The sequence below is a fragment of the Lynx canadensis genome, chromosome B1 (genome assembly GCF_007474595.2).
Source record: "Lynx canadensis isolate LIC74 chromosome B1, mLynCan4.pri.v2, whole genome shotgun sequence".
Classification (NCBI taxonomy): domain Eukaryota; kingdom Metazoa; phylum Chordata; class Mammalia; order Carnivora; family Felidae; genus Lynx; species Lynx canadensis.
Genome location: NC_044306.2, coordinates 168,556,834 through 168,573,134, shown reverse-complemented (window position 1 = coordinate 168,573,134; position 16,301 = coordinate 168,556,834). Strand labels below are relative to the sequence as shown.

The window sequence follows — 16,301 nt, the reverse complement described above, 5'->3', positions numbered from 1 at the left end:
GTCACAGTTACTTTCAAACCAAAGAATCTAATCATGTAACCAAAGAAGAAGGTTAAAGTTTTCCCCACTGTCTTATTTTTATTTTTTTAAAAACAGTACCTTAAAATAATTTTAAAGTTAGTAATACCTTAGTTTATTTATAAAATTTCATATTTGTATATTTTATTGCTGGGGGTAGGTAAGGGATTGCACGACACACTTTGCTCTTTCTCTTAACAAATCTGTCGTCACAGAAAGAATGAGAACTTCAGAGATTATACATTTTCCTTTTTTCCTTTCTACTGAGGAAAGGGAATTCCTATTCTATTTACCAGGAGTAAGAAATGATGTGTTGATAGTCTTAAGCTCTTCTTATCCTACTATTTCAAATTCAGGTATAAGGAATAGGAAAACCCATTTTGGCCTCAAGCCCAACCTGAAATCTCTAATCCAACTTTACCTTTATTAAGGCTGTTATTTTGATCCCATTTGGCTCAGTTCTTAGTGTTTTTATTAACCAACAAACCCTGGAACAAAAGAAGGGTAAGTGATAAGACCCAGATACCAAGCCTCATCTTGAAAATCCAATAACAAACCTAGATCAACAAAAGCAAAGAATCAAATGAGATTCTTTCATGAGTATACATCCAATAATAGGGTACCCCCAAATAGGAAAAAGTTCAAAGAAAATGCAATAAGCTAACCCTCCTCCCTGTATACACAGAGTAATTATGTCCTTTGAATGGACCATGACATGACTACAGTGAAGATGTTAATGTAAGAGGAAGGAAATCATCTTTTTATATACATATATATATATATATATATATATATATATATATGGCAGGGGAGAATGACTACAGGAAGATTAAGAACAAAAATTGGTTAGAAAACAGGTTCTTTCTAGAAGTAAGAGTCAGTCATAAACATAAATAACTATAATTTATACTCTATCTGTTCCAAAGGGAAAACTAAGGTGACTTATAGTAAGGTAATATACCAAAATCTAAAAAGAAATGAGAAATGACTTAAAGCTATGGGGAAAGAAGAAAGTCCTACTAGAAATCTTTGATACGAGCACCTGGGTGGCTCAGTCGGTTAAGCATCCGCTCCTGGTTTCAGCTCAGGTCATGATCTCATGGGCCGTGGGATTGAGCCCCACGTTGGACTCTGAGCTGACAGCACAGAGCCTGCCTGGGATTCTCTCTCCCTCTCTCTCTGCCCCTCTCCCACTCTCTCTCTCTCTCTCTCAAAATAAATAAACCTAAAAAAATAAAAATCTTTGACAAGGGACATTCAACCTTACACATCACTTTAAGTTATAAATGCTTTCTGAGAAGCAGACAGAAAAAGAAAATGGAGTTTAGTTCTTATGTTCTCCCCCCAACCCCAGTAAATTCTATTTCCTAGCATTGAATCCCCAAGGGATTTGTCACATGGATCCTTATGTAAGGCAAATAAATTAACAGGAAAAAAGATATTCAAATGAAAAAGTAAACAAGATATTTTTCATTAAGCCATGTTTAATAATGAACCTCTAATAACTACCATGCCTTTTTGTATGACGGTAAATGAGTGCAAATATGTCTTGATATAACTAAAATATAGACACATTATGTATAATTATATTACAGTAATTAGGTATACATTATAGTAATTCTACTTGATTTTGGTATGTAGTTTAGAAAATATGAAGAATGCATGGGGAATGCATTCCTTCAACATTCCCCAATACAAACTGCCTTAGTCTTGATACTGACAAGTACAAATGGTAATTATCTCAGAATTAAGCCATATGGACAAAACTGGAATGCAAATGCTTTCCAGGAATACTGAAATATTAGCAAATTTTATTAAAACATAGATAACTTTCAATTTTGAAAAGCAAAACAGCCTAGCTTGGATTCTTGCTCAGAGAACAACCATCCCATCTATAAAAGAAAGTAAATGATACCGGCTCTGCTATGTGGAGATAAAAATTTCCTCAAAGAGAAAATTTCAATCTCACTCAATACGCTTAGAAGTAACCCAGTAAAAAAGCAGGAAATTCAATAAACTACAGAACAATTATTTTAGCATCTACAGTTCAGAAAGAGAAGACTGATGTACCAACCACTATGCAAGACGTTTTACATGTTATAACATAGTTAGTTCTCACAAGTTTTGGAATGGTTAATATTAATTCCTGTTTTACAAATGACTTAATTATACTGAACTTCAATAAATTTCTCAAAGTCATATAGATAATAAGTGGCCAAAACAGAATGCAAATTTATGCCTGACTGTAATACCCAAATTTTCCCCAAGGGCAATCAACCACCTCAACCATACTTGGCCACCTCAAGCATAAATTAACGTCAACGTACAGCTCTACTAAAGATCTAATTCATGTACTTTTAAGCAATCTTCTAGTAAATTAAATATAAGATATATCCAGAGAACTTAATGTTAGCTTAGAGCTTTGGCATGTTTAATTGCATAATAAAAACTCTGGCACAAATCAATTTTAGCTCCAGTTTAGTTGATGTTATTCTTATGGTAATTAATTAGCTGTCCCAGAGGCTTCATAATAATTACAGAAAACCATGTTGTCATTACAAAGAAAGACACTTCTGGAGCACCTTGGTGGCTCAGTTGGCTGAGCGTCCAACACTTGATATTGGCTTGGCTCAGGTCATTATCTTGCAGTCATGAGATCCAGGCCCACATCAGGCTCCACCACTTAGAATTCTCGCTCACCCTCTCTCTGCCCCTCTCCCTTCCCTACTCACATGCAAGCGAGTGGGCACACTTTCTCTCTCGCAAAATAAATAAACATTAAAGAAAAAACATTCCTCCTATTTTCAATGGTACGTCATGCACACACATGTGCACGCATGCGCATGTGTATATATTATATATGTGTGTTTGTGTGTATATATATGTATATACACATATATGTATACATACATATATACATATTTTAAGTGGAGTTTAGCCAATTAAACATTTATTTATTTGGAGTTTATAAAGATAATTATACAGCTTAGTTCATATTAACTAAAGGGTGATGATAAAGTCTTATATCATTCTTAACTGACTTTTTAAGTGAGATGAAGCCATTTAAGTGATCAGTACAGAAATGCTAAAATCTATCTGTTTCACATGCAAACTTTTAGAGACTCAACCCTGTAATTTGGTAAGAAAGCTGGGCTGGAATTGTAAAGAAATTGTAAAAGGTAAGAATAGTATTTAGTTAAAGAAACAGCATGCATTTTGTAAGATGTGATTAATTGTGAATTCTAAACAGATAATAGAAAAGTTTAGCAGGCATTGAGACTTATTTCTCAAGACATAATTTAAATAATTCTAACTTAGAACCTTAAGATTACTGTTGATGAAAATAAAAAATAAAAATCAGTACGGATATTATAGACAGTTACAGGTGTTCCCTGCATCACACAAAGAGTAATGACAAAATGTTTTACATACCTCCAACAAAAAGGTCAATTCCTCCAGCTTCTTTTATTTTTTTTTCAAAAGCATCACATTCTGCTTGTAAATCTGCAGCATTCCCATCAAGGATATGAGCATTATTTGGATCTATATCAATATGCTTAAAAAAGTTATTCCACATATAAGAATGGTAGCTTTCAGGATGATTTCTGGGAAGTCCTAAATTAAAAGTTAATATATAAAAATGTAAGTATTTCTAGGAATAAATCCAAAGTTTGCTTTTCTGATTAAGCCACAGATGCTATTTAAAATATATAACTTTTCTACAACCATATTCAATTTAAAGGCATTTTTATGTGGAATATATGCTCATTATATTCCAGACATTGTATTAACCACCTTACATGTATGTATCAGTTCAAATAATTTGTACAACATCTATGGAAATACTGTTATCATTCCTATTTTATAGATGAACATCAAAAGCACAGAAAAATTAAGTAAATTTTCCCAAGGTCACACAGCTCACAGAGAGGCTGGAATTCAAACACAGAAGTCTAGTTCACATGCATTTAATCACCGTACTTCACTTCTCAAACACAGAAAATTTTACCAATGGAACTGATTTGTGTTAAGCTCCACAGAAATTAATCTGCCATACCTCTGAAATGTTGGTCTATGTTTCTAATCTATTCTTCCTGCATGCACGCAAAGTATACTGAATCCTAACAGTTCTTTGACTATCACTTGGGCTACCATTAAAAATGTATTCTTGTGTTCCCTGTTAAGCAAGTTAACAATGAATCATAAAATCTTCACAGCCATAAATATAAATACATTTATATCTGAAAAATCTTTATTTTACTAATTACTTTTACATACATGGTACTCAATCCATCTCCACAAAACCAGTTTTAACTCTGCCTTAGGAAAAAACAAAGAGGGGCGGGGGGAGGCAACCCTGGGTGGCTCAGTGGGTTAAGCATCCGACTTCAGCTCAGGTCATGATCTCATGGTTCATGAGTTTCTCATGAGTTTCAGAGACCCCTGCACTGGGATCTCTGCTGTCAGCACGGAGTCCGCTTTGGATCCTCTGTCCCCCTCTCTCTGCACCTCCCCTGCTTGTACTCTCTCTCATAAATAAATAATAAAATATGAAAAAGAAAAAAAAAAGAGTAAGAACTGTGAAGGGACTGGCTCAAGGATGCATGGCTGATGAGTGGCAGAGCCCAAGATGAATACAGATCTTCTGATTTCTAGTCCCATATTCCTTCTGCTATATCATGCTGGCATCACAAAAATAGATTTTTTTAATGTTTTTATTTATTTTTGAGAGAGAGACTGACTGAGCACAAGCAAGGGAGGGGCCGAGAGAGAGGGAGACACAGAATCAGAAGCAGGTTCCAGGCTCTGAGCTGTCAGCACAGAGCCTGACTTCAGGCTCATACTCACGAACCGTGAGATCATGACCCGAGCCGAAGCTGGATGCTTAACCGAATGGGCCACCCAGGCGCCTCCCCCAAAAATATAGATGTTTTTAATATAAACCCCCAACCGCACCAAAAGGCAGCACGTTATCTTCTAGAAATAGTCATATTACATTCAAAACATAAATTCAAATAATGTATTAATTCTCAAACTATATTCTTTTTATTTAACATATTCAAATAATATATTCAAACACAGCTTACCTACATATTCATCCATGTTAAAGGTCTTCACATATTTAAAAGAAAGGTCTCCATTCTTGTGATATTCTATTAGTTTTTTATAACATCCTAATGGTGTACTCCCTAAAACAGATAAAGATTCCATTTTCTAACTTAACATGAAGAATATATTTTTAAAATATTTATATTAACTTTATTCTGTTAATGATATTCTCTATTTCTAATTTACTAGGGAAACCATTATTCATTTAAATACATATTCAATTAACAAATATTTTTTGAATTATACACACATTTGCAAAGTACCTTAAGGCTTAGTAAAGTAGAATTTGCTAAAGAAAACTAGAAATCTGTCAAAAGAAATTATAGTTTGGAAAATGATTCTCGAGTTGTTGAATATTTGGAAATAATGGATACTCCAAGATTAGAAACTTCTAGGAAGCGTATGTGAATTAAAAGAAAAATAAACACCCCACCTTTTGAGAAAAAGCTTTTTTAGAGAAGGATTTGTAGCATGAATGATATATAAATAGGTCAAGTTGACCATTTAATGAAATCAAAAGGGAAACCAGAGCTAAATTTAAGTATTGCCTCCACTTTCAAAATAGACTCAGAACTTGGCAAGGACTCATTGAGGAACCTTGGCCTTTATGATTTTAACTGGAGGTTCTGTGTCTTATTTTGTGTTATCTTCAGCATGTATTAGCTAAAATGTATAAAGTAAAATGACTTCTGGGAAATGGGATCTTGGCTTTGGATACTTCATCTGAGTCTTGATTTTATTGTTTTATAAATGTGATTCTTTTACAGGTTTTATAAAATTGAAATCAGTTTGATAGTGCTACATGACATGGACAATAAAGAAAAATAAATTAAGCCACTTGAAGACAGCCTCTGTTTTTAAAATTGCTATATTTTTTCATTTTAACTACAAATTGGAAGGGTAGATTGACTGCATCCTTAACAAGTGACCTGGCCCTCCCAATCCTAGCTGGAGTATTGATTAATTCCTAATCTATTCATCATCATAAAACAAATTATACAAAAAACAAAACAAAAACCGCATGCACACAAAATTTGTGCTAAAGTGGCAGACAGAATATGACAGAAGTAATCAGTCTTCAACAAAAAAAAAATACAAAGCGAATTCTAGAGTAGTGAAAAGACTGCCTTTCACTTGAGATGAAAGAATAATACAAGTGGCTGCAAATAATACATTGTATAGGTTCAGAGAACAGAAGTCTAAAAGAATTTCTTAAAACTAAAGAAAACATACTGTTTTCAACTCTAATTAATAATTTAATGGTCAAATTTCATAATTCCATCTCTAAGAACTATGGCCCTCTAATATAAAACTTATCTAACAGATGGATAAATTGCTTTTTTTTCTTCCTTTCTAGAAGCATAAACAAATCTGTGTTTGTTTCGGTGTCAGGAGAATAATTATAGGATTCCTTCCTTAATTTAAGAATATATGAATAAAAAAAGTAAGAAGTTGGGGCACCTGGATGGCTCAGTCGGTTGAGTGTCCGACTTCTGTTTAGGTCATGATCTCAGGGTTTTCCGTTTGAGCCCCACCTGGGGCTCTGTACTGACAGCTCAGAGCCTGGAGCCTGCTTCGGATTCTGTGTCTCCCTCTCTCTCTCTCTGTCCCTCTCTCACTCAACTCTTCCTCTCTCTCAAAAATAAACAAACATTAAAAAATTTTTTAATAAAAAAAAAAAAAAAGAGAAGCGCGTGGGTGGCTCAGTCAGTTAAGCCTCCGACTTCGGCTCAGGTCATGATCTCGTCGTGGTTTGTGAGTTCGAGTACTGTGTTGGGCTCTGTGCTGAGAGCTCAGAGCCTGGAACCTGCTTCAGATTCTGTGTCTCCCTCTCTCTCTCTGCTCCTCCCCTGCTCACTCTCTGTCTCTGTCTCTCAATAATAAATAAACGTTAAAAAAAACTAAAAAAAAAAAAAAGTCACAATGGTGATGACAAAAAATAACACATTCACTTTCTAGTTTTTAATCAAAGTGGCTGAAGAAAAAAATAATGAAATATATTGGTACATAGTGAACTGGTTAAAGAAACTTCATTTTAGTGCCCACTTTGCAAAACTTACTAACATAATTATTATCAAGTGTTTACTATGATTCAGATAAAACAAAGATTAAAACTGTTTCTATCCTAAAAAAAACTCACAAGATTAGGCAAATACAAATAACCATAACAAATAAAAATGTTGTAAATAACCTATAAGAAGTTTGCAGAACTGTTGTAAATCAAAGAAGAAAAGATTAGTTTTGTTTGTTAGAGGAAGGATTAAACAAGATGACATTTCATCAGTCTTGAAGAAGGGGTAGAATTCCAATAGTCAAAGATAGGGTTGAGTTGTAATTGAGAACAGATAAAAGAGGGAGGAGGTTGAGAGATAACATTTGTATGCTTACCTTATGATAGCTATACTAGTATTTTTTTTTTAAATTTTCTTTTAGTGTTTATTCATTTTTTGAGAGAGGGGCACAGAGCATAAGTGGGAGAAGGGCAGAGAGAGAGAAAGATACAGAATCTGAAGCAAGCTCCAGGTTCTGAGCTGTCAGCACAGAGCCTGACGCGGGGCTCAAACTCACTAACCATGAGATCATGACTTGAGCCTAAGTTGAACGTTTAACTGACTAAGCCACCCAAACACCCCTTAGCTATACTGGTATTTTTACACATCAGCTCATGTAAATCACCCAACCTTTGGAAATTGGCATGATCTTTCCCATTTTGAGGACTGAAGAATTGGGTCAAAAAGATTAAGGAATTTGCCAAATATCACATGGCAGTGAAGCCAGAGGTTCAAGAGATTCTGTCTGGTTCCAAGGCTCACATAGTTTTCATTACTTAATATACTAGCAACATGAGTGAAAGTAAAGCCAGCAAGTTCAGATCTATTCTTTGAACTATAAGCAGTCTAATTATCCTATCATGATTCAGAGTAAGAGAATCAGGGAATAAGTTTGAGAGGCAGGAAGCATGCAGGCCCTTACATGTGAAGCTTGTTAAGATCACATCAATAAATACCAAGTAGATATTCCCCAGAAACTGTGCTTTGTGGAGGGAGAATTACAATACTGCTGTCTGCAATTACAGAAATGTATACTCAGGGCTGCCCGGGTGGCTCAGCTGGTCAAGCGTCTGACTTCAGCTCGGGTCACGATCTCATGGTTTGTGAGTTTGAGCCCTGCATCAGTGTCTATTCTAACAATGCAGAGCCTGCTTTGGATTCTCTCTCTCCACTCTCTCTCTGCCCCTACCCCACTCATACCCTCTCTTTCAAAAAAAAAAAAAAAAAAAAAGAAAAGAAAAAAAGAAATGTATATTCAAACTTCAAAAGCAAGGAGAAGAGAGCATGATTAACATTGACAATGGTCAACGAAGGAGGAAAGTGAAAAACATCCACAAAGGTTTTCCAAAATACTCCTTGGCAAGTGCACTACTAGGCAGTTAGACTATCTAAAACTAAAGCAAAAGTTGTAGATCTAAACACACAAAAGCATGTTTAGGACTGCTTGCATTTATGACTTTGAAGATTTCCTGCCCCCAAGCTAAAATTACTGTTTAGTTATACATCGTATTTAAAACAGAATAATCGGGGCGCCTGGGTGGCGCAGTCGGTTAAGCGTCCGACTTCAGCCAGGTCACGATCTCGCGGTCCACGAGTTCGAGCCCCGCGTCGGACTCTGGGCTGATGGCTCAGAGCCTGGAGCCTGTTTCTGATTCTGTCTCCCTCTCTCTCTGCCCCTCCCCCGTTCATGCTCTGTCTCTCTCTGTCCCAAAAATAAAATAAACGTTGAAAAAAAAAAATTAAAAAAAAAAAAAATAAAACAGAATAATCAAAGCAACTAGCCTGAGTGTAGCCCTGGTTTGCAGTAAGCAAACAGATACAGAGGCCATATTCAACCACTGGGGCTCATGTATCAAAAATGTGGGTGCTGAGGGGGCCAGTCTGGTATGTACAATTTTTACAAACCCTCCTTTGCCTGGACCAAAGACAAAAAGCAAAATAACAAATGAATGAGCTAAACAATACCTTTCATGAAAATTATACAAATGGAAAAAATTATGATTGTAGCTTTTATGTAGTTAGCACATATGGGGGAAGGAGCAGAAGGAAAAAAATACTGTTTTAAATAAGACACACTTATGGGAACCTTAAATTCACATAGTATTAAAGTACACAAAGGAGTGGAACGAGCACCACCTTATCTGTGCCTCAAACAGCATTATCAGCTATTAATAGCCTCATCTTTCTTAAAGGTAAGGAAAACAAAGATCAGGGGTGAGGAATATATGCCTTGCAGTCACCAAGAAAGTAGCAGCTCTGATTCCAGGTCCAATACCCTTTGCTGTGGAAGTGAACAATATCAAATTAAGTGAGATCATGAGATCAATAACACTACTTGGTTAATTTTTTTTTTTTTATTAATTTTTTTTTTTCAACGTTTATTTATTTTTGGGACAGAGAGAGACAGAGCATGAACGGGGGAGGGGCAGAGAGAGAGGGAGACACAGAATTGGAAACAGGCTCCAGACTCCGAGCCATCAGCCCAGAGCCCGACGCGGGGCTCGAACTCACGGACCGCGAGATCGTGACCTGGCTGAAGTCGGACGCTTAACCGACTGCGCCACCCAGGCGCCCCTACTTGGTTAATTTTTAAGAAAAACCTTAATAGTGAACTAAATACAATAAAACATGAAATTAATACTTAATGTTTATTGTCATGAAAACATATCAGTCTTCAATTTTTCACTCTTAATACTTCTATAATAAAAAGAAAATACACACAGAAATAGTAAAGGGCTAATAAGATAGTAAGAGTATATGAGGCAGAGAAGATGAAATGAAGAGACAATAGTACATACTTTTGGTACCTCTTAATGATTACTGAAAAGACTAATTCTACTAATTATATGAATAGGAAAAGCACTATCCCTCAAAAACCATACAATACCTAGGAATAAACCTAACCAAAGTGGTAAAAGATCTGTACATTGAAAACTATAGAAAGCTTATAAAAGAAACTGAAAAGGACACAAAGAAATGGAAAAACATTCCATGCTCTTGGATCACAAGAATATTGTTAAAATGTCAAAACTACCCAAAGCAATCTACACATTCAATGCAATCAAAGTAAAAACAGCATTCTTCACAGAGCTACAACAAACAATCGTAAAATTTGTATGGAACTACAAAAGACCCTGAATAGCCAAAGTAATTTTGAAAAAGAAAACCAAAGCAGGAAGCATCACAATTCCAGACTTTAACCTGTATTACAAAGCTGTAATCATTAAGACAGTATGGTGCTGGCACAAACACAGACACAGATAAATGGAATAGAATAGAGAGACCAGAAATGGGCCCACAAATATACGGCCAACTAATTTTTGACAAAGCAGGAAAGAGTATCCAATGGAAAAAAACAGTGTCTTTAGCAAAAGGTGCTGGGAGAACTGGACAGTGACATGCAGAAGAATGAAGCTGGACCACTTTCTTACACCATACACAAAAATAAATCAAAATGGATGATAGACCTGTGAGACAGGAAACCATCAAACTCCTAGAGGAGAAAACAGGCAAAAACCTCATTCAACATCGGCCACAGCAACTTCTTACTAGACATGTCTCCAGACGCAAGGGGAATACAAGCAAAAATGAACTACTGGGACCTCATTAAGACAAAAAGCTTCTGCACAACAAAGGAAACAATCAGCAAAACCAAAAGGCAACTGACAGAGAGGGAGAAGACATTTGCAAATGACGTATCGCATAAAGGATTAGTATCCAAAATCTATAAAGAACTTACCAAACTCAACACCCAAAAAAACAAATAATCGAGTCAAGAAATGGGCAGAAGACATGAGTTGACACTTTGCTAAAGACATCCAGATGGCAAACAGACACATGAAAAGATGCTCAACATTACTTATCATCAGGGAAATACAAATCAAAACCACAGTGAGAAATCATTTCATACCTGCCAGAATGTCTAAAATTAACAACGCAGGAAACAACAGATGTTGGCAAAGAAGTGCAGAAAGGGGAACCCTCTTGCACTGTTGTTGGTGGGAACGCAAACTGGTGCAACCACGGTGGAAAATAGTGTAGAGGTTCCTGAAAAAATTAAAACTAGAACTACCCTAAGACCCAGCAATTGCACTACTAGGAATTTATCCAAAGGATACAAAAATGCTGACTTGAAGGGGCATATACTCCTCCATGTTTATAGCGGTGCTATCAACTACAGCCAAATTATGGAAAGAGCCCAAATATCCATCAACTGATGAATGGATACAATGATGGACAAATATCCATCAACTGATGAATGGAATACTACTTGGCGATGAAAACAAATGAAATCTTGCCCATGCAACAATGTGAATGGGTCAGGAGGGTATTATGCTAAATGAAATAAGTCGGTCAGAGAAAGACTAATATGTTTTCACTCATATGTGAAATTTGAGAAACTTCAGAGATGAACATAGGGGAATGGAAGGGAAAATAAGATAAAAACAGAGAGGGAAGCAAACCATAAGAGACCCTTGAAAACAGAGAACAAACTGAGGGTTGATGGGTAACGGGCATTAAGGAGGACACTCTTCAGGATGAGTACTGGGTGTCATATTTAAGAGATCAATCACTACCTGAAGCCAAGACTACATGTATGTACGTATGTTAACTAACTTGAGAATTAAAAAAAAAAAAAAATCCCTAAAAACAAAAGACTACTAGAAAAAGGTACAAAAAATACTATGACCATCACTGAAGTTAGGATATTTCCTTTTGCATTTTGGAGATGCAAGTGATGTATAATTTTAATACAAGAAATTTCCTTTTGCATTTTAGAGTGGTAAGTGATATACAATTTTCATAAAAGAAACAATAATGAAACATAGATACTAGATAGATATACACATTTCTGGCTGTATACACTAACATGTTCAATCAGTGATATGGCAAGAAATAAAGGGGAAACATATTTTACTAAAGGAAACCCTTCAATCCCATGACCTTCAGTATCTAAAATGGAAAAAATGGTGTATTACCTGTTGGTAAACCCAGTGTAAAATATCTGTCCTGTCCAGGTTTGAACTGAATGATGCGATTACAGATGTATTTGGCTGCCCATTCACTAGCCAAGTCATAGTTATCAAGAATTACGAGCCTCATTATGGTGATGAACAGTTTCCAGGAAAAGTAGTTCTAACCTGAGAAAATTCCATTGTAGAACACTTTAAGTAATTTGCAGATATTCAAACAGAAATGTAATATACTAATGACTTTAAGAACATTACTTAAGACCTTAAGACATGCGTGTGTGTGTGTATATATATATATATATATATATATATATAAATACAATATGTACTTTTAAAATAGCAATAATAGCTGCTCTCTTTTGAACAGACATTGGTTCTGGGCAGTGGGCTAGGTAATTTAAATGCATACAACAATCTTCTAAAGTAAATATTTACAACACCCAGTTTTAGATGAGAAGAAGGGCTCACACAATTTAACTGAGGTCACATAGTTACTAAATGACAAAGAATTCATATCAAGGCAAATTTAAGTCTTTGTAAGATAGCATAGCACACTGTCCTGACAGATATTATATAAAGCAACATGAAACAAACCTAAAGGCAAACAAAGCAGTTCTCGTTTTTTAAAGGCAAGTTAATGTTAATAATGATTACTCAGCAACCTTTAGGTTACTTACTAAAATCCAGAACTTTCTCTGTAAGTACCGTAATAACCAAACCTCTCTGTGTTAAATGTTTTTATAAAAATTATGCCTGCACTTCTTAAAAATTTCTTTCAATATAGAAAGGTACAAGAGGAAGAAAAAAATCAACCCAAATCCTAACTCAGAACTAAAAAACTATTATTATTACGTATATAACATTCCAGATGTCTATTTAATGCACACATATAAATAGAATGTATAGAAATAATTTTTAATAATGAGATCATAATAGACATGCCATTTTTAATAAAAAGCATAACATTTCATTCTTTCTGAATTTAAACAAAAGAAAAAGTGAACTAAAACTGCTGATCTCTGAAGAAAAAAGAAATTCTTCATAAAAAGAAATTTTAGTTCCTTAAAAACAAAAAAAGCAATTTTAGTTCCTTAGAGAGTACTCTAAGGTTAAGACAAAATACTGCACAAATATTAAAGATCAGAGTCATTTAAAAACTATGATTCCACTTCAGACAATGTAGACTGACCTACTACCATGAGAGATATGAAAATTGTACTCTTACACTTCCTCACAACCCCTGATTTCTGTAAAATGTATTATTTTTACATTGACAAGATTTGTAATATTTACACTGTGTTCTATAACCATAGTTTCCAGAATTTAATTCTTAGTTTCATATTTAAATGGATCTGTCACCCACACCAGTCCTTTTACAAATGGCTTCAGCAATCCTGAGTTCCCATACACTTTCCATACGATAATAAATCAAATTCCTGAAATTAATGGGAATAGTAGGTGAATATACAATATACAATTCATATGAAAATACAACTCATATACAGTGAATATATGAAATCTGAATGAAATTCTTGAGAACAAAATGATTCAGAATTCTGGAATAGTAACAAGAAATTATGATCACTATGGTATAGAATTCTGGCACAGTAACAAGAGACAAATAGCATTTACAGACAATAATGTACATAGTAAGTCATAAATTCACTTCAACAAATGGACTCCGCCTGTATTTAAATTCATTAATGATCTAATGCTAGAAACAATTTCAAAGTTACACCAAGAATCAGAAATATTTTCTGGCCATAAAGAGGTATACTTACTTCTAACAAGTATGACCATCAAGAGATACACGTACTTCTAATAATATTCAGCATACTCATTATTCATAAAAAGGAAAAAAACTGTAAGGTACGGAGGGAGGGCATTAGAGTTTTCCAAGTGTTTTCTGTCTTCTGGGAATACGATCTCTTTTTCTCAGTTCAACATACTAGTGAGGGCCTATTAAACGCCAACCACCAAGTTCTGTAGTCACAAAAATGATTAAGATATGGGCCCTATTATTAAAGGGCTTGGATCACTGAATAGTCTCTGAGATAGAAATTATCATCCTCTTTTCTCAGATACAGAAAACTGCAACTCAGAAATTTATTGCTTAAGTTATAAAGCTATTAATGGTAGAGGGTCTTTCTGACGGAAAGATCCATGCTCCAGATGTGCTATGTAAGAATCACTTAGGATGCTCCTTAAAGATCTAGATTTCCCAGGCTCCTCTCCCTGGACACAGTGTTTCAACAGATGTGAAATGAGATCAAGGGAATCTGCACTTTTAGAAATCTCACAGGTTGATTATTAAAATCAGGCTAAATTTCAAAAAAAAACCACCACAGGAATCGACCTCATTAAAAGAAGTTCTTAAGTCTCTTAGATCGGGTACAGGCAAGTTTTGTTTGTTTTAAACTCCTCAGACGGCTCTGAGTTCATTACAAAAGTCTCAAATAAAACCTCCCAAGCAGAGGAAATCAGAATGTTTTTGCCACATTAATGCAGATTAAAAAATGTGTTTTTGCCAGTTTTTGACAATCCTCATCAATCCAAACTGCTGTGGCTCTGGGCAATTCTCCGACATCAAATCCAGATAACACGCAAAAAATGACAAGGCACCCCCCTCCATTCCCTCATTTTCCTCTGGTGCTGATTCATTCTGAATGTGCATTAACTTGGAGACTGGGCAGCTGAATACAAATCTCAGAACTTCAGAGCTGGATGGGAACTTCCACACGACTTAGGCTGCACAGTTAGTCTAGAATCTACACTAGCATCTAAATTTACAAAATCCCTGCTCTGTGCTTGTTTCCTACAACCTGACCTGAAAAGGTCGCTGAAGTGCAGGACGCGGAAGCCGCATCCTTGATGGGGGAGAAGCAGCAGAGAAGGCTGAGGTCCCTGCCCGGAAGGCCAGGGCTGCAAACCCACCTCAACTGCATGGCTGCTGGGCCCTATCTGTCCGCAAACTAAAATGAGGGTGGCTGTTACTGATTTTTAACAAGTGTCAGGAGAAAGCCGCCAGAGAAACAAAGATAGGAAGCCCCTCCCGGAGGCCCAATTTCGGAGAGCACCAACAGCCTCGGCCCACCCTCCGCCCCGCCTCAACGCTCCCGGGACCCCAATCAGCCGGGCCGCGCGTCCCCGTCTCGGCACCAATCCCACTCGGGGGAGCAACGACCCACCCGGTCCCCCCACCGCCCCGACTCCCCTTCTTGCCCCCCCCCCCGCCCCGACTCACCTGTCTGCCCACCCACCCGCACTTCCGACGTTGGAACAGCGGAAACAACCAACACCCAGCAACCCTGAGCGACCCCAGCCGGCTAGAGTAGCGCGAAGCCCAAAGACCCGGATGTAACCCAAGGCGCTGAAGGAACGGCCGCGCAGCTTGAGGGTGCTGCGCATGCGCGTGCCTCTAGTTCTCTAGGGATGAGCTGTGCTGAGGTCCTGACGAATTCCGTGAGGCAGGAGCCCCATCCTACTTGGGACTCTCCGGTTCCTGGGCCATCACCTTGCCGCTATTCTTTTTATCAACTCTCAGAGGTTGAATTGAGGTAGATTCTTTGGGTTTATGAAACTTAGTATGTAGGGCTGCAGTGCTCATACATAAGCATTACTTAAGTTGTCGCTTATAATGGCAATATGAATTCATCTCTAAGCTATTGAATGTTTACTGTGCACGCACAGCTAAGAGCCTTTTATCAATAAGCTCATCAAAGTTAAGTTTGTTACATGTTGCAGAAAAGCGAAGCGTATACCTTGGGAAGTCTTGGAGTGGCTCAATAGGAATAAGCTGTAGGACACTGTAGGGCAGAATTCTTCCTCTACCCTTCACAGTCTTTCAGCTAGCTGGCTTAAGAATTCAATTTTTGTGACAAAGAATAACAGGAGGAAAAATAAAAGTTTTATTACCCATGCACAGAAATTGGGACCCAAAGAAATGACCAAGTCAGGCAGTTTTTATACATTTTAGACAAACACAATAAAATTGTCAGGAATTTACAGAATAAGGAAAACAGGTGTTTGGGAGCTTACTAAGGGGCTGAGGTAGTAGATTGGTCAAAATGTAACAAGGATTATTTCTGCAGCTTTCTCTACTTTAAAGTCCCTATCTTTGGGGATAAAGGTGTCTTTTTATTTCTTAGTA

The 16,301-nt window shown here is 36.5% G+C and overlaps 1 protein-coding gene across 2 annotated transcripts in view; it reads right to left on the bottom strand.

Annotated features, from left to right (window-relative positions):
* GNPDA2 (glucosamine-6-phosphate deaminase 2) overlaps positions 1–15,511 on the bottom strand; it is a 30,897-nt gene extending 15,386 nt beyond the window's left edge. The window contains exons 1-4 of one of the 2 annotated variants that reach the window (XM_030313943.1): positions 15,396–15,511; positions 12,158–12,319; positions 5,106–5,207; positions 3,451–3,633 (exon numbers count right to left, since the gene is read on the bottom strand). In XM_030313943.1, coding sequence (XP_030169803.1) covers positions 3,451–3,633; positions 5,106–5,207; positions 12,158–12,281 — 409 coding nt within the window. In that variant the 5' untranslated portion in view covers positions 12,282–12,319; positions 15,396–15,511. The remainder of the gene's footprint in view (positions 1–3,450; positions 3,634–5,105; positions 5,208–12,157; positions 12,320–15,395) is intronic. The other variant, XM_030313944.1, reaches the window with a different exon arrangement.
* Positions 15,512–16,301: the final 790 nt, after the last annotated feature.